The 19,410-nt window shown below is 44.8% G+C and overlaps 1 protein-coding gene across 1 annotated transcript in view; it reads left to right on the top strand.

The window, feature by feature from the left end:
• The first annotated feature begins 12,482 nt into the window (after positions 1 to 12,482).
• COL5A2 (collagen type V alpha 2 chain) overlaps positions 12,483 to 19,410 on the top strand; it is a 182,321-nt gene continuing 175,393 nt past the window's right edge. Inside the window, exons 1-2 of the mRNA XM_083703922.1 lie at positions 12,483 to 12,584; positions 15,341 to 15,388. Of these exons, the coding sequence (XP_083560048.1) occupies positions 12,503 to 12,584; positions 15,341 to 15,388 (130 nt within the window). The 5' untranslated portion in view covers positions 12,483 to 12,502. The remainder of the gene's footprint in view (positions 12,585 to 15,340; positions 15,389 to 19,410) is intronic.

The raw sequence follows: 19,410 nt of genomic DNA, 5'->3' as shown, positions 1-19,410 counted from the left end.
TTTTGTGTTTGAAAGATGCACAATATTCTACAATCTTTCTCTTTCTCTCTCTCTGGAACTGAACTTTGTGTGTGCTAAACTCCTTTTGAATTCAGTGAAGTTTTGGAATTCAATGCAGGCTTATGTGAGGAAGCCGACAGAGCGGGTGTGTACTAGCTCTTTAAAGCTTTTTTTGTGTGAGTGTGTTTTATCGCAATGTATCACATACTTCTAATCCACTGGCAACAGAATAACAACTGAAATAGTTGTTTATTTTAAAAGGGAAAAAAACCAACAACGTTTACACGAATTCTTATGAAACAGAAAATTAAACATATGTGGAATACCAGTGCCAAGGAAAATGCCAAAGAGTTATTAAAGCCAAAGTTTGATAGCCTAATGTGGTGTTCTTTTGTTCTTTTTATTTTTATTCAATTTTCTTTTTCATTCAGTACATACATCTCATATTCATAACATTTACTATGCATTCCTTCCTCCCTCCCTTCCTCCAACTTCCACTTCTGATTTGTTTCTCCTTTCACTCATCTTGCTACCTCCTAAAAGAAAAAGTACTAATAACATATTTATACAATAACATCTAACCTAAAAACATAAGGATAAAAATAAGTACACCATATTTCTCTATCTTCTACACATTTTTAATACCAATGATGTGAATGTTTATTTAAATCCTGCCATCAAGTCTATAGACTTTCTTTGTTGCTGCAAATATAATATAAATGGTTCCCATTCTTTTTCAAAGTCACTGTTGTCTTTTTCTCGTAGTCTGTCATTTTTAACAATTCTGCATAGTTCATCAACTTCTCTTGCCATTGTTCTTTAGTTAGTATTTCTCCAGTCTTCCAATTTTGTGCAATCAACATTCTCGCAGCTGTAGTGGCATACATAAATAAAGTCCTCTTTTCTTTCGGTATATCTTGGCCTAAGATACCTCTTTTTTTTTTTTTACAAAAGTTATTTTCAACATTTTCTTCAACTCATTATATATTATTTCCCAATAAGTTTTTACCTTTTTGCAGTCCCACCACATATGATAAAACGTGGTGTTCTTTTGAGTAAAGAGTAGGGGAATAGAACTCACAAAGTAATAATTCAGCTACCTTCAGCGCTTACACCAAATAAGCGTTTCAGTTAAACGTATTGTGAACTTTGTATGAGAAATCAGGTGGGCAAAAACGGAACTCCACAGCGCCATCTGGTGTCATAGTGTTATAATGCATGTACAACACATATAAAACGCTTTTTCTTTGCCAATGTAGCTGAGTCACAGGGTTCAACGTAGTAGAATATTCTCATTTGTCAGTTGATTCATGCCAGGACCATTTAGATCAGCAGGCAATTTGCCACCATCTTTTTCTCAGGATGTACACTGCCCTCATGCCCAGAGTTAGTATCTGCTTTGGTTGATTTGACTATTCCACTAGCTTGTTTCCAAGACAGCAAATGAAGCTTAAACAAAACAAAACAAAACAAAACAAAACAAAACAAAACAAAACAAAACAAAACAAAACAACAAGACACCCATGATTTTCAATGTTCCTATATTCAGAGATTCCTTTCTGCATCCATTTTTATCTGCCAAGCACCTCCACCTCAGAATCTACCATGTTGCAGAGGATTCTTGTATATATCATCAATCTTTATTAGGGTCCAGAGACCCAACAAATTGTTACAAAGCAATGCACAATTCATACAGCCTACCACCAGGTTAAGCAAGCATTTTGTTCAGAATACAGGGATCATTGGTTCTTGCAACCACCGATAAAAACTTTGCCACTGCTAATGTTCTAGCATTTGTCCGGTCTTCCAACAGGAACCTGACATAGTGAGCCTCTGATTTTCCCGGGAATGGTACCAGCAAAGGTAGTATCAGTTCAGCCCTGGCTTGCTCATATTTTGCACAGTGCAACAAAATATGTTTTATGGAATCGATGTCTTGAGCACACGAGCAAAGTCTGTCCTGGTAGGGACCTCCTCTCAACGTGCCATCCAACACTGCAGAGGGAAAGACGTTTAGTCTGGCTTTGGTGAAAAGCCTTCAATAGTTTTGGTACTGTCAGGTTTTTAATGTAAGATGTTAACTTAAAGACATGCCCATATTGTACTCCTACTGCCAGCGGACTACAGACTGCGTGTGTATATATTCTAGAACACAATACAGTGGTGCCTCGCAAGACGAAATTAATTCGTTCTGCGAGTTTTTTCGTCTAGCAAATTTTTCATCATGCGAAGCACGAAATCCCATAGGAATGCATTGAAAATCAATTAATGCATTCCTATGGTCAAAAAAACTCCAAACAAAGCCAAATTTGGTACAAAAAGGGTTTATTAACTGCTCTTTAAAGTCCCCCAGCCACCCACCATACAGAAATTCAAACCCAGAATTTTTTTAAAAAAACAACATGGCCCAATGGTCACAGAAAATCATAAAAATTCAAAAAAAACCACACAAGCTCCCAGATTCTTGCAAACCCCTCCCCAAATGTTCCCCCAGCCACCCACCACACAGAAATTCAAACCTAGATTTTTTTTTAAAAAAACAGCAGACTGGCCCAATGGTCACAAAAAATCATAAAAATAAAAAAACACACACACAAGCTCCCAGATTCTTGCAACCCCCCCCAACACCAAGTCCTTGAATTCCAAACACCCCAACCCAAAATCCAAAAACCACCAAAAAAGTTTTAAAAGTTTAACTTGCCAAATGGATGCAAAAGAAGTTTTGGAAAAGCTTCAAAAATCACCAAAGTCCTCAAAAACCTCAAAAAAGGCTACCAAACCGCGTGCTATGAGTTACTCCTCGAAGTCAAGTCGCAACTGCACCTCTTCAAGCAATGCACCCTGTGTATTAACGGTTTTAAGGAAAAGGAAACAAACTTGCAAGACGTTTTCGTCTTGCGAAGCAAGCCCATAGGGAAGTTCGTCTTGCGAAGCACCTCAAAAAACGAAAAACTCTTTCGTCTAGCGAGTTTTTCGTCTTGCGAGGCATTCGTCTTGCGGGGCACCACTGTACTTAGTTCCAGGGCTGGCCCACCCATGAGGTGAGGTGAGGCAACTGATTTGGACCCGAGGAGTGAGTCACTCGCCTCCTCTGAGGGTGAGCCTTCCCACTGCCATGCCTGTGCTTCCTGCAGTGGGGGCATGGCTATGGGATGTGCCTGTACCCACAGGGGATACAGCTGTGGGATTTTTTGCCTTAAACAGCAAAACATTGCAGGCCAGCCCTGCTGAGTTGATTCACCCTCAAATACATGCAATGTTTCCTTGCAAGGCAAGGTGCAGCGGAAGATCAGTATAACTAGCCAAACACTTCAATAAGGACAAGCTAGCTTCCTTATCGGCTGAGTGAAAAACCCCTTAAGTCAGGCCGCCAACATTTTGGACCAGTGGACACATTTTTATTTTCTCCTCCTGCTTCTCCTCCCCCACTACAAAGAAAAATATACAAGGTGGCCACATTCTTGCACACACTCATGTATACACTGCCACAGATGTACACCTCTCATTCTCTAAAAAAAAGGTAAAGGACCCCTGGACGGTTGTTGCTGCTGTTGTTTAGTCGTGTCCGACTCTTTGTGACCCCATGGACCAGAGCACGCCAGGCACTTCTGTCTTCCACTGCCTCCCGCAGTTTGGTCAAACTATATGCTGGTAGCTTCAAGAACACTGTCCAACCATCTTGCCCTCTGTCGTCCCCTTCTCCTTGTGCCCTCCATCTTTCCCAGCATCAGGGTCTTTTCCAGGGAGTCTTCTCTTCTCATGAGGTAGCCAAAGTATTGGAGCCTGGACAGTTAAGTCCAGTCAAAGGCGACTATGGGGTTGTGGCACTCATCTTGCTTTTCAGGCCGAGGGAGCCGGCATTTGTCCACAGACAGCTTTCCGGGTCATGTGGCCAGCATGACTTAACCGCTTCTGGCATAACGGAACACCGTGACGGAAACCAGAGTGCACGGAAATGTCATTTACCTTTCCACCACAGGGGTACCTACCGTATTGGCCCCAATATAAGCCTCACCCAAATATAAGCTGCATCTTTAAAATTCAAGGGGGGGGGGAGAGACAATACCCGAATATAGACCTCTCCCTTAAAATTCCACAGGCATTCACATCCGTTCCGTTTTACTGTATGTCTGTTTCAGCAGCGATATCGTAAAAGCCAATTTTTGTAAGGTAGCGAATTTAAGCCGCACTTTAACTTTTCACTGTTGGAATTTGATGGGGAAAGTGAGGCTTATATTCAGGCCAATATGGTATTTATCTACTTGCATTGGCGTGCTTTCAAACTGCTAGGTTGGCAGGGACAGAGCAATGGGAGCTCATCTCATTGTGGGGATTTGAACCACCGACCTTCTGACTGGCAAGCCTAAGAGGCTCAGTGGTTTAGACCACAGTGCCACCCGCATCTCCCTCTCTAGTAACTGTCTAGATGGGTGTCTGCCTGGGAATTGCATTTATGCTGGCTTGAGTTCCACAATGGAAGAAAAGTAGGCTGTAAATGTATGGAAGTAAATAATCAATACCACTCAAATGCATTAAGCCCTGGATGCAAGTGCTTTGGGGGAACACACACACACACACACACACACACACACACACACAAATGTTTGAGCTTTGCACTGGTATCTGCTTTTGGAGGCTGAGCTTAGCCTGGGAGCGCTTAATAAAAAGCAGAGATGAAAGTGCCTCAGAGCAGATGCAGACTAGTGCATATCCTCAAATTTGAACAACTGGAGAATCCTTCCGAAGCAGGGATTAGGAAGTGGGGTATCTGCTAGTTGCAGATGGAAGGAACTGCCTCATATCAAGTGAGCATTGCCTATTGCGTGGACAGGCGGAGTCCCCAGATCCCGCGCGGTCCCCCCGTCATGTGGAATAACGACTCAAGACAATGTGCTATGGGATTAAATTGGCCACATCTTTATTAAATTTCAAATGTGGGTAGACCTTGGCTCAGGCATTGGGCGTTCTCCCTCCCCAGTCCCCAGCCGGGGACCTAGGGAGCATCAGGGTTATCCAGTGTGTGTGTGGGGGATGGGCCGGCTCTAGAGAACATATGTTCAAGCAGAGATAGCCGCCCCCGTAACGCCGCCGCCGCAGGGGAGAGCAATGACGACCTCTCGGCGTACGGTCAAAGCCTCCCTTCAGAAACCCCTTTAACGGGGAACCCTGGTATCGCCGCCGCAAAGAGGAAGATGGACAAAAGGATTCCGCCCAAGGCCTGATACCGCCAAAGTTGTGACGTTTTGCTACGGGAAAGGCGAAACCTGCCAATGCAGGGAAATTCCTTTCCGGCCCTTTAACAGCGACCTTAACGTAGCAGCGCCCGCATACCTGTGAAGAAAAGTTAACCTGCAAAACCTGTGAGGAAAAATTCACCTGCAAAATAAGACAACTGAGGGTGGGTAGGGTGGGAGAAGCTCTGGAGCCAAGTGAGGATTCCCAGGTAAGATCCTCCCTCTATTGTGTGGGCAGGTAATCCCTCCCCTACCTGGCCTGGTCTCCTTGGCAACGCTTCCCCCAGGTGGGATTGGGCAAATGACTGAGGTAGGTGGAGACCTCCAGGTATGCCACCTGAGGGAAGGCAAAGCCAAGCCTATGCTGTTGGAGCCGCTCCAGATCTAGGGGCTGCACGCGTCCATGCAAAGGGCGCCCCCCGTTTTAAGCGGGGAGCTGTCATTCTGGATGGCAGCAGTTCTGCAAGCACTCCAGGATATGGGGGATATCCAGTGCTGCTCTTCTACTTGCAAAATGGAACTTGCCTTTCCTGTCCACCCCCCCCTGCAGCCCCCTTAAAATCTGCTCCAGGGAGCATAATTTGGGGTCAGTAAGGAGGAAAGGGCAGCTCTACTGCATGAGTGGAATTCCTTTCACACGTCACTGGGTACACACTTATATCTTTTGAATCACCTTTCACCTGATCCATATAACTGGATATGTGAGAGAAATTTAATTTGGGGAACTTCTGCAAGAAATGCAGGTGCTTCTTACTACAGTGGTACCTCGGGTTACAGATGCTTCAGGTTACAGACGCTTCAGGTTACAGACTCCGCTAACCCAGAAGTAGTACCTCGGGTTAAGAACTTTGCTTCAGGATGAGAACAGAAAGCGCGCGGCAGCAGCGCAGCGGAAGGCCCCACTAGCTAAAGTGGTGCTTCAGGTTAAGAACAGTTTCAGGTTAAGAACAGACCTCCAGAATGAATTAAGTTCTTAACCAGAGGTACCACTGTACTGAGCCACAGTACTTCCCTGTTGCCTTTTTCTGTAGGAATGAGGTCTAAGGTTTGTTGGCTGAATGTTGAATGCTAGGTGGTTATAATAACACTGCCACCAGTAGAATAATTGCATCATGGCCATCAATGAAAGGTGATATGAACGGAATAAATGACATAAGAATACCGATAGATTCACCCAACAGGAGTGAATGCTTTCTAATTTGTATGGGGGAGAGAAAGAATTCAGCCACCTTTTCCATAACACAGAAGGAGTAATCTCTTAAACAGACAGGTATCAGAGTTTCATTAGAGTTTCCAGCTAGAGTTCTTAATAAAGGAAGAATCAGCCTCTCTTTAGTCCTTATTAAATGGATTGAATAGTAAAGGGGCCGCTAACATACAACCCTGTCTGACATCTCTAGTGCTTATTGCTGGCTTTTGTCGCTTTGGTAGATAAGAAACTTTTCAGAGTCGGGGGGCCACTAGGGGGCGCATCGGAAGATGGCTGACAGTAACATCTCTCTGACCCAGACGAGGTAATTTGAAGGCTATGATGGGAGTAATTAGCCTCCCTATCCCCCCCCCAGGATGGTGGGGGGGGGACTGCCTTGCCTGCTCTGCCCTATACCACCCCCGAATTTGTGGGGATGGGGGCTCTAGGCACAAAGCCCTCCTGTGGGATTCCGGTGCTCCTGGACGCCATCCCTGATCCGCGCCACTAGCTGCAAGAACTTCAAAAGAAACAATTTGGATGAAGGAATGCACATATCTCAAGGAAGAGGGGGGAGTAAAGACTGCTAACAGAAGAGATCTCTGATAAAATAAGACGAGTCGGAGGAACAAGAGAAATCATGAGAAGATACGCCAAGACTCGGTATGGCAAATGACTGATGGGGGAGGAGGAAAATCCTTCCTTCCTTTCCTTATGTGATTAAACAAGAATGCCTTCCCCTCACAAGTCAGAAATGTCATTTTAAGGATTTAAGCTGTGGATTTAAGGCTGTGTGGAGATAAACTTTCGAACCAAAACATGTTTTAAGAAGAGCGTGGAATGTATAAGAGCTTTGGAATGACGCAGTTAAAAATGCCGTCGCCATATTGGGAAGTTCTGTCGGGGGACTTAAGTCTGAGAGGAGAAATAGAGAAATCGAGCTGTTTTTATAGAGCTGTGGGTGAAACTCCTCAGTGGGACTTAAGAGCGACAGTTTTGCGAGATTAATGATGGAAAGAGCGATGTTATCTATGAAGGCGATGATATATGGAAACCATCTCGATTTGAGGATTGGAAGAACGGAAAAATTCACACAGGATTATTATTGGTGTTTATCAGCTTAAGGAGACTATAAGAAGAGATCATAAAGAAAAAAGAGAAAATATATGAACAAGATGTGATGTGGAAACAGCAAGATAAGACTGGATAGAATTATGAATTTTGTTTGGATTGATTTGGGCTGATTTGGACATTAACGCAGTAGCAAGAAGATGATCAGAATCCCCCTTCAGATCTTGAAATATGGGTCCCCCCAACAAAATTTAAAATTCGGCTTTGTAATTAGGAATTTATGTGATGTGATTTAATTTGATTTGATTGGTCGGTTAATAAAAATTATTATTATTATTTTTTAAATAAACTTTTCAGAGTCATCCGTATGCGAATGCAACTAATGAGAGTAATGAAACAAATATAGAATGGAACAACTGCAATTTTCATGAATGGGTAATAAAACAAATACAATCTTTAATAGTGAAAATGATTGGGTGTGTGACTAAACATAAACATCTTCTTGCAGACCCTAATAATAACCAGAATTCCACAACCTGTTAAGTAAAATTCTGCCAGCATATAACAGATGATCTCACGTTATTTGATTTAACAAATATTTGGATCTGATTTGTCAAAAATAAATGTAACAATTAGATAGCGATTCTTACCTTCATTTGCCAAAACACCTCCAATAGTTCTGCACACTAACAACATGCCATATCATTGTGTCAAAATAAACAAGCAGTTTCTTCTATTACCACAGCCTACTGTATACAAATTAAAATTCCTGAACCCACCTAAAAATCTAGTATGATAAACATTCCTATTATGTAGTGGAACAGTTGTTGCACACAATACATTATTCACTGTGATTTTGCTACGAGATATGTTCATTCCGTTGTGTGTTCCAAAACACTCCTCTCAAGTATGCAAGTCAGGTTTATAATTGATTGCAGTGGTTGGTTTTTTTTGTCATGTTCTTTTCCATTCCAAGAAAGCTAACGTTTAATAAAAAACCCCAAAAAACTGTTTTGAACATATGTGAGAGAACATTTAGTGATGAGTGATGCGGGAAGCTGCACCATAAGTTTCACTTCCATACAACTCTAAAAGATACAGGCAGCTTCTGAGGATGAAGATTCGGCTGCATTTGCACCATACATTTGAATCACAGTGCTCCCCCCCCCCCCCGCCGCAGGGCTGTCAGCAACCTTTTTCAGCCATGGGCCGGTCCACCATCCCTCAGACCACGTGGTGGGCAGGGCTATATTTTGAAAAAAATAATAAATGAATGAATTCCTATGCCCGTCAAATAACCCAGATATGCATTTTAAATAAAAGCACACATTCTACTTATGTAAAAACACCAGGCAGGCCCCACAAATAACCCAGAGATGCATTTTAAATAAAAGAACACATTCTACTCATGTAAAAACACGCTGATTCCTGGACCATCTGTGGGCCGGATTGAGAAGGAGATTGGGCCACATCCGGCCCCCGGGCCTTAGGTTGCCTACCCCTGGTCTTAAGCATATGCGGTGCCAGGGTTCAAAGATCTGCCTGGAGCCCCTCCCAGATGCCCAGTCCCAGTCCCGGCTGCCTCAGCGTCTTGCTGGCTCTGTCGCCTCTGAACCCGCAGCACAGAACCTCCTGCAGCAGCAGAACCCGCCGTGGCACTCCGACTGACGGACGCGCTCTTCCCCAGACTCAACTCTCGGGCCTCGGACTCTTGGCCTGGGACCCCTGAGATCCCAGTGCCCGGGTGCCCTGCACCCCTAGCGCCTATGGGTAAGACGGCCCTGCTTCCCCACACCCAATGAAATATGGAAACTGTAGTTTACCTCACACAGAGCTACAGTTCCCAGCACCCTTAACAAGCTACAGTTCCTAGGATTCTTTGGTGAAGCATGCTCTTCATATTGTGTATTCAGCCACAGTCTTGTTCCTTCTTTCTCTGCCAACAGTGCACTGCCCCTTTTGCCTGTTTCTGAGTTTCTTCTGCAGTTCCTTAGGCCCCTCTTTCTTTGTCTGATGTTCCTCCATGGCCCCTCTTTCACTGACCCTTCATTTCCACAACTTCCTGTCACACTTAACCTTCTTTTCCACCTCTTTCCCCCAAGCTTCTGTCTTCCCCTCAGTAGTCTGCACCCCATCCTTCAGACTTTATGCCTCTCTGGTCACTTAGATCCCCTGTCTCATGGGATTTCTTCTCACTCTGTTTACCAGTACTTTCCTTCGTAGTGGGATTGTCTGTTAGTTAATGAATTTCGGAAACAGATTGGTATAGAAATATCTGGAATTGTGAGTAGGAAGGTGGGAATATTTAAATTAATGGTTCTTATTAGTCTGAGTAGGGGACGCAGGTGGCGCTGTGGGTTAAAGCCTCAGCGCCTAGGACTTGCCGATCTAAAGGTCAGCAGTTTGAATCCCTGCGGCGGGGTGCGCTCCCGCTGCTCGGTCCCAGCGCCTGCCAACCTAGCAGTTCGAAAGCACCTCCGGGTGCAAGTAGATAAATAGGGACCGCTTACTGGCGGGAAGGTAAACGGCGTTTCCGTGTGCGGCTCTGGCTCGCCAGAGCAGCGATGTCACGCTGGCCACGTGACCCGGAAGTGTCTCCGGACAGCGCTGGCCCCTGGCCTCTTGAGTGAGATGGGCGCACAACCCCAGAGTCTGTCAAGACTGGCCCGTACGGGCAGGGGTACCTTTACCTTTACCTTTATTAGTCTGAGTAGCGCCAAATTAAAAACAAAAGAGGAATGTAAATGGGTAAAATTGACGGTAACTGCAGCCAGACAGTTTATAGCAAGTAACTGGGAAAATACAGAAGAGCAAGGGGTGAACCAATGGAGGAAAAAACTGAATAATATTATAATTTTAGAATATCTAACTGTGAAGACACACAGAATGAAAGGGTTTAAGGTCAGTGAGAAAGAGGAGGATTGGTTTGAGAAGATATTGAATTATTTGGGTAGGTTTGAACAATTTGGGGCAATTAAAATGTTAAAAGTTAAATAAACCTTGTGGATGGAGGAGTGTTAACGTATATAAAATTGTACACATGGTTGATTTGAATATGTTATTATTGATTATGTATACCCAATGTATCAGCCGCCTGGGGGGTTTCACTGTTTGTGTTTGGTTGTTGGTAAAAAATATTTTTTTTAACCCCCCCCAAACAACAACAACAACAACACTGAGTACCAGCACTGAGGGCCTTCTGGCGGTTCCCTCACTGCGAGAAGCCAAGTTACAGGGCAGAGGGCCTTCTCGGTAGTGGCGCCCGCCCTGTGGAATGCCCTCCCACCAGATGTCAAAGAGAACAACAACTACCAGACTTTTAGAAGACATCTGAAGGCAGCCCTGTTTAGGGATGCTTTTAATGTTTGATGTATCACAGTATTTTAATATTCTTTTGGAAGCCTCCCAGAGTGGCTGGGGAGGCCCAGCCAGATGGGTGGGGTATAAATAAATTATTATTATTATTATTATTATTATTATTATTATTATTATTATTACTATTACTACTACTACTACTACTACTACTTTGCTTTCTTCCTAACCACTCCTTTCCCTAGCCTCCCTATCAGGTTTTCCTAGAAAGAGGGACCTTGAAACTGACTTGTTCCACACATATTTTATCATTCAGCCCTTTGCAGCCCCAGCAGTCAGAATGATCACGAATTACTGATTAGGCTTGATGTGAGACACGCAGCTATCTCTCTTGTTTTTCTTAAATTAATTATAGCTGCAGGGGTCTCCAATTGCTATCAGAATCACAGTGCGCAGGGAGGGAAGATGAGAGACCTCTAAGGCTCCTTGGGTCCTCCCTAGCCTGGAGAATCAGCAGCTTCGCTGGGTAACTTAATTCTTCTACAGAAAGTGGGATGTGATTATTCCACCAGTGCAGAAGGACTAATCTTTCTTTCTTTTTTTAAAAAATATTGTTTTATTGCTCAATTTCCACACAACAAATTATACAATCACCTACATAATTCCGCCCCCATGAACGTCCCTCAGCTCCTTTCCTTGATTTCGCTGCCCATATTTTCTCTGCATATTATAAAATTATATATACAGTCATACCTTGGGTTGAATGTGCTTCAGGTTGAGCACTTTTGGGTTGCGCTCTGCGGCAACCCGGAAGTAACGGAGCGTGTTACTTCAGGGTTTCGCCGCTCACACAGACGCTCAAAATGACGTCACGCGCATGTGTGAAAGTGGCAAAACACGACCTGTGCAGATGCGCCATCGCATCTTACGTTCCATTCAGGATGCGAACAGGGCTCCGGAACGGACCCCGTTCGCATCCCAAGGTACCACTGTATCCTTACATATCTATCCTTCATGTTATCAACAATAAATTTGTGTATGTTTATTCAAAACCTGCCAAGGAGTCCAATTCAGTTGTTGTGTTTTTAGATAGTTTGTATAAAGCTCCCATTCTTCCTTGAAGTTACAGTTGTCCTTGTCTCACAATTTGTATGTCAATTCGGCCTGTTTTGCTAGTCCATCAATTTCTCTTGCCACTGTTCTTTTGTCAGGGTTTCTTCATTTGTCCAGGGATGCAGGTGGCACTGTGGGTTAAACCACAGAGCCTAGGACTTGCCAATCAGAAGGTCGGCGGTTCGAATCCCCGCGACAGGGTGAGCTCCCGTTGCTCGGTCCCTGCTCCTGCCAACCTAGCAGTTCAAAAGCACCCCAAAGTGCAAGTAGATAAATAGGTACCTCTCTGGCGGGAAGGTAAACAGCGTTTCCGTGTGCTGCTCTGATTTGCCAGAAGCGGCTTAGTTATGCTGGCCACATGACCCGGAAGCTGTACGCCGGCTCCCTTGGCCAGTAAAGCGAGATGAGCTCCGCAACCCCAGAGTCGGCCACGGCTGGACCTATGGTCAGGGGTCCCTTTACCGTTTAACTTTACTTCATTCGTCCATCCTTGTGCTATCAAGACTCTTGCCGCTGTTGTAGCATACATAAATAAGTTCCTTGTTTTCCTTGGCAGGTCTTGCAGAAAGACTAATCTTTCTTGATGGGGTCTCAGGCAGAGGGACCAGGAAAGTTAGGCTTTGCTGAAACCACTCAGGTTGCCTCCTCTGCTGTGGCGGGCCCAGGTAAGTGGAATAACTAGGAGTCTGTGGACCAGTGGGGGCTTGATCTGGTCTAACGGCTTGACTTCTCCTCCATCCCACAAATACCGTAAATGGATGCCCTTTGCATTCTACTGTTTAAACCACTGGGTTACAGGCACAAACACAGGTAGGCTTCTTGGAAGCAAGAGCCCAAATTGTCCTCAGGCTTGGCACCAGAGGTGGATCACTAGTTGCCTTAGCCATGGGCCTCCTCACTGAAGGGGGACCTGACATTACACCAAGCCCTGGGCCAGGCTCTATGTGGGTAAAAAAGTAAAAGAAAAAAAAGGCAAGATCATGTTACAAAGGCTGAGGAGAGATCATCCACAGCCAGGGGAAGTTCAGCCTCTGACATTGAGGCTGAATGGGTCCCAGGCCAGAGGGAGTGGCCGTGCCACAAATGCTAGATGGAAACCTGACCCCTCCGCAGAAGTGCCCGGCTACAGACAAGGACTCAGAAATATACTCGGAGTCGAGTGTGGATTTCATGCTCTTTATTCAGCTCATAGTAGTGAGGAATGTCAGTTCCCCCAAAATGTCTGCTTTATATACATTCTTTACACAAATGGGCCCCACGTGATTGGCTAATTCTGGGATTCTCCTGTAGGCCAATCAGGTTACGGATTCACTTCCACCTGGAGCTGGATTGGGTGCCTCCTGCGGACCAATCAGATTGCTGCATTCTGGATCCTATTGTTCTAGGACCAATCAGACTGCTGCATTTTGGATCCTATTGTTCTAGGACCAATCAGGCTGCTGCATTCTGGATCCTATTGTTCTAGGACCAATCAGACTGCTGCATTTTGGATCCTATTGTTCTAGGACCAATCAGACTGCTGCATTTTGGATCCTATTGTTCTAGGACCAGTCAGGCTGCTGCATTTTGGATCCTATTCAACTCAGTACATAACAGACTCTAAGGGGTAGTGGTCTCCTGGGCAGTGAGAGTCAAGGAGGAATCTTGGGGGGGGGGGACTTTGGAAGAGTGATCTGAAATTTACAACTTGTTTTTCCTCGAAGGAGAACTACCTGTGGCTTTGTCAACCCTGTGCTTACATCTTAATGCCAGGCAGGGGAGAATAGATGGGAAGGGGATGTACACCTTTTCACATCTTGTGTCCCCCCCCCCCCAAGTTGGCTTTGATGCTAAGATGGAGATGGGGACCTCAAGGGGACCAGCTCTGGAAGAGATTCTGTGAGCGGAAGGTGAGCTGGACACCTCTTTCTGCCCACCAGTTATCTTTGAATTATGGTTAGCCAGCAACGGATGACACAGAACAATTGGGGACGAAAGCAGGAAGTCTAAACCCTGCCATTTTCACGGTAGTCCATCGCTCGTTTTCCAAGGAGCCAAACGGTAGGGCCAAACAGAGGGTTGTTGGTGTGTCAAGTCACCCCCCACAAAAAGTATTTAAAGCACAAACTCTCTGCAAGGAACCTTGGGAACTGTAGTTTGTTAAGAGTGATGGGTATTGTAGATCTGTGAGGGGTTCCCAGGATTCCTTAGAAGGAAGCCATGGTGTGAATGCAACAAAGGTCTAACATGAGAAGCAGCCCCTTGTCCATCCGATTTTGTGGTCCCTTGTCATGGGGATGTATTTAAAAATTGCTGGTGGTCAAGGGAGGAAAACGGAGAGCACTGGCAGTCAGTAGACTTGTTTTTGCGTGTTTGCGTGTTTGTTTTGTACAGCAGCCGCAGAACAGGGGTGTATCAGCAGGTGAGGCCATCGAATTTCGGCAACACTTAACACTGAAAGGCCCACAACCTTTCTTGAACCTCCGTTGCATGGTCTAGAACACTATGCCTGCCCCGGGCATAGAAATGACCAGTTTGCACACTGGATTTCCCTGCCACCATTAAGGGAGGGAGAGAGGGGCAGCTTTCATGGTCACCTAGGAGACTAGGGTAGCCTTAGAGAATGCAACAGCTAGAGGGAAAGGGGAATGGTTAAAACTCCCAGACAGTCATCAACAAGGAAAAGCTGTGTGTGTGTGTGTGTGTGTGTGTGTGTGTAGCCTCTTTCCAGAAGAGTGGAGGAGGGGGGCTAGGTCTCCCTTTCCCTGGCCCGTTACTATATAAAGAGTGTCTTAGCATCTCAGCCTCCCTTCTCCTCCTTCCAAGAGTGCGAGTGGTAGAGTCATCTTACCTCCGCCAAGTATGTTCTGCTCCCAATAAATTCTTTACATAGGAGATCTTTTCCTGAACAACAGCAGGGGGGGGGGGGGAGCAACCTCCTCTCAAAAACTGTGCATGTTACAAAAAAAAAAAAAAAATAGAGGGAAAAAGTTTGAGCGGAGAGCGTGAAGCGAGTTCTGATTCGGTTGTTTACCATCAATCACGCTATTTCTTGCCAGGGACTGGATGATTATGAGCCTCAAGAAACTGAAAAGGGGCAGGAAAAAACGTGGAGGCAGCATTCTTCCTATTTAAAGCTGCATCACTTGGGGGGGGGGGGGTGTTTGCAGACTCTGCGAGAGCTAGTGCAGTTTTTTTTTTCTTTTTTAAAAAACCTAGCAAGCATCGGAGAACTGGCAGACTTCTTTTCTGTTTCATCCTGCGTGAGTGCTGAAAGGAAAAGAGCTGGCTTCATGGTGTTCAAATAATATTTTTACACTTTTTTTTTTTGCATCCCCCCCAACCCGCCCGCCCCAGGAGGAGGATATACATGTCTAATATTTAGACATGATGGCAACCTGGACTCAAAGAAGAACTTTGGTCATTCTTCTTGCTTTTCTAGGGTGTTTGCGAACAATACGAGCACAAGAGGAAGAAGAGTTTGAAGGGGGTGAGTTATTTTAAGAAAATTCTTCTTTTGTTGCTTGCATACGTTGAGTAACAGTGGATCGGGAAGTCTGGAAGGGGCTGTGTGCGTGTGTCAGTGTGGTCTCTCCCCTGTGTGTCACTGTTGTGAAATGGGGGCTTGAAAAAAGAACGGGCTGGAGATGGGTTTTAAAAAGTTGAAACGTCTTTTGCTTTCTGTGCAAACACGGGAGTAAGTAAAGAACAATGAAATATGCAACAAAGCAAACGAGAGGGGGAAAAAAAATCTCTGCAGTGAAAAACCCTGTTACTTGGCATTACCCCTCTGGGTGAGATTGTGGAAAGTTTTATTTTGTGTGTGTTGCAACAAAAGAGAGTGGTAGGGATGAAACTTTTGGAACATTTTGAGGAGAGAGAGAGAGAGAGAGAGAGAGAGAAGTAAACACAAGGACTTGGAAGGGTGGAGTCCTTATACACTGCCTGAACTACATCTGTTTTATTCCATTCTTTGTTTGAGAGAATTACACAGAACTTTATTCTCTTTTTCTCAGCTTTTCTCTTTCTCTTTTCGGGAGAGAGAGCTGTCTCCCTGTTGCCCAGCGACTTGGGCTTGACGGAATCCAGACTTCTGACATACTGTGCTCCCACCCTTCAGACTTTTGTGTTATCTGGATATTGGCATTTTGTCCCCTGATGTTAGAGAGGACAGGAAGTTAGGAGGCTCGGGTACTTGTCTTCGTGGCATTAGAGATGGATTCCTTTTCAGCTGGCCTGTTTGCTTCCTATTTGTATCAATTAAAATGCAATGTTTGGGAGGGTTTCATAATAGGTAGATTCTGCTGTCTTAATACATTTTGGCTAGCTGGAAAGTCGCATGTGGCAGTGAAAGTGTCCCTCGTGGGATCTGATATATTTGTCACAAATTGGAACTGAGAATAAGGTGAAACATATATAAAGATCGCTTGCAAACTACTGGATTGCATTGTTAAAACGGTGTTAGTAGGATGCGCAATTGTCTTTGTACAGAATGCAGTAAAATGCTCGATACGTGGTTCAGGTTTGAACCAGGTCAGAGAGTTCCCCCCTCCTCTTGCAAAGGAAGACAAGCCTTTTTCCAGTTCTGTACATTGTGCAAGCAGACCGGCAGAGGCTTTATGTAACCTCAGCTGGCTCAAAATGATTTGCACCAGGGCTTCAGACAGGACCGATTTGAAATGGGAAGACAATGGGAAACACACAGCCCCCTCCAAAGCCATCTGTACACAGAGGTGTAATTAGTTTGAGTGGGTTTTACAGAGCGATCCTATGCATGCTTACCCACGAGTAAGTCTCGCTTTTTCCAATAGGTCTCGTTCCCTAGCAAACATGCTCAGGATTGCAACTACAACACCATTTTGTCGAAAGTAGAAAAGGGAAGCTGGAGCACAAAGTTTTAACTTCAAAGTATATAAGAAAGCATGCTTCCAGCGAGCGAGATTTCTGAAGGGCTAGGTTAGTACATGCCATTTGTCTGTTTGTTTCTGTTATGGAAACCCTGGGGTGAGCCAGGGATGTTGAATTGCAACACATTTGCTAATGGATATTACACGCGGGGAGGTTTTCAACTGAGCAGATGAGGATGACTTGGCAGGCCAGAATGTGAACTATTTTATGGCATGACCGTAGCCTATTCGGTTATTGTCCCTTCTGCCTAGCGGTTGTACTACACGTTTAAAACTATATGAGTTGCCTTGGATTCAAGACTTGGAGGAGCACATCTGTAACCTCATTTTCACAGGAAGCACCAGCTTGTTTTGTGATAGGGATTATCTAATGACACGATCCATGATGCAGAAAGCGTGTGTTTTGTAAGTCATTGTAGGAGTTTTATTTAATGTGGGATTACAGCAAGGCCAGCCAATGCGTGGCATATTGGCCAGCCAGCTGCTGGGCGTTGCTGATTCCCTAGCTTGCTACTTTTGCTGCTGCCTCTACACTAGGGTATGTTGCAGTCCCAGATGGCAATGTGGTGTCTGGAGGCAGCACTGAGTGTATACTCATGGGAGAGCTCCCATAGGATTAGGAAACTAGAATCTTCCCTAAAGCTTCCTCTGGACACATGCCTCCTGGTTCCTAGGCCTTTATGGTAGTGTTGTCTCTGCATACTCCCCAAAGTGCCTGCTCTGAAGCGGAACAGGCTGTTCCCTTAAATTGGACAATTTGTGAGATGTGCTGGCGAGTTTTTAAGATCCTACACCTTTCCAGACCTCCTCAGCTCCAGCTGGGTTGGCATCGTTTGCTACTATTCTGGTTGAGTTCTGTTGACTGCACTCATCCTTAATGTGGGTATGGATGGCTGGAGGTCTCACTTTTCTTCAATAGAAGTGCTGAAAGTCAGGTGGGATGCTATCCCACTTATTTTTAGGGGGCTCTATGACTTGTTTGCTAGTTTTCAGGAAGACATAGTTGAATGTGGCCTAACCACACCACTTATGTTGAATTTAGATTCCGTTTAGATGATTTATAGCCCATCCTTTGTACAAGCCAAAGGGTGGTTTACAGCAAAATCAAACCGGATCAAAACAATGCAAAAAATAGCATAACCTCTAAATTCATAAAACAACTCACATCAATTTACTAATAGCAGCAGCAGTGCACTAATCAATTTATCCAATCAGGTCTCCTCTTCCTCCAAACGCCTGCTGAAAGGGGGACATTTTAACCAATCACCTGCACTTATATAGAGATGAGGCCTAGCACAGTTCTGCAGGGATATTTATTTATCTACATATTTATAAGTTTTCTATCCTGTGTTTCTCCATAAGGCCTCAGGGCAGGTTACAACAATCTAACATGCATTTTTATAAGATAAAGATAAAACTGTTAAAATTAGAAAACAAATAAAACCATTCTAAATGGAACGGAACAGTATAAAGTCAACAAAAGAATCAGCCCCCTCCCCACAGCACACACATGCCTTAACTGGTAGAGGTCAGGGTATGACGAAAGCTGTACAGTGAAGGTGCCAGACACACCTCTGTGGGGAAGGAGTTACACAATTTAGGGGCTGCCACAGAGGAGGCCTTCTTCTGGGCTGCCAGTCCCCACACTTCTGAGGGCAGCAGAACTGCCAAGCGTGTCCTTCTGCTGATCTCCATCCCTGAGAACATACCCTCCAACATTTCTCCAATGAAAATAGGGACGTCCCATTCCATGATGATAATTTTACTATTTATACCCCACACATCTTACTGGGTGGCCCCAGCCACACAATAAAACATTAAACATTAAAAAAACACACTTTCCTTATACAAGATTGTCTTCAGACGGCTCGGGCATCAGATAACTCCATAGCCTTCAACATTTCTCCAATGAAAACAGGGACATCCTAAGGAAAAGTGGGACATGCCAGGATCAAAACAGAAACCAGGACAGCTCCTCTAAATCAGGGGACGTCCCTGGAAAACAGGGACACTTGGAGGGTCTGTGAGAAGGTTAATTGGGATAGAGAAGTTCTTTCAGGTATTTGTGGCCTAAGTTGCTTAATGCTTTAAGCACTAACATGAGCACCTTGAATTGGACCCAGGAGCAACTGGCAACCAGTGTAGCTGTATGAAGACGGGGGTCACGTGTGCTCTAAATGGAACTCCAGCCAGTAATCTGGCTGCTGCATCTTTGACAGTTGATATTTTGTTATGGTTTCCAAGAGAAGACCCATGTAGAGCGCAGGGCAGTCATCTAGTCTGGAGGTTATCAGAGCATGGAGAACAGTGGCCACGTCATCACAGGAGGTGCCACTGGAAAGGCCGTGCCCCAGACCTTCCACGCCACATACCTCATTCCACATTTCCTCCCCATGGGCAGTTGCCAGATGTTTCTATCTTGGAGGTTCTGGCCTACTCAGACTTCACCTCTGCTCATTTTAATAAACTGAATTCAGCGCTGTGGTGATTATTTGAGCTTGATTGCAAAGGGTTGACTTTCATGAACTGTGAAGGCAAATTATGACCTATTTTCTGTTCAGTTTTGTTTAAGCCAGGGGTTGTCAACCTGGTCCCCACCACTCAC

The sequence above is a fragment of the Podarcis gaigeae genome (genome assembly GCF_964106915.1).
Source record: "Podarcis gaigeae genome assembly, chromosome: 1".
Lineage (NCBI taxonomy): Eukaryota > Metazoa > Chordata > Lepidosauria > Squamata > Lacertidae > Podarcis > Podarcis gaigeae.
The sequence above is the reverse complement of the archived record's forward strand: the minus strand, read 5'-3'. Positions and strand labels throughout refer to the sequence as shown.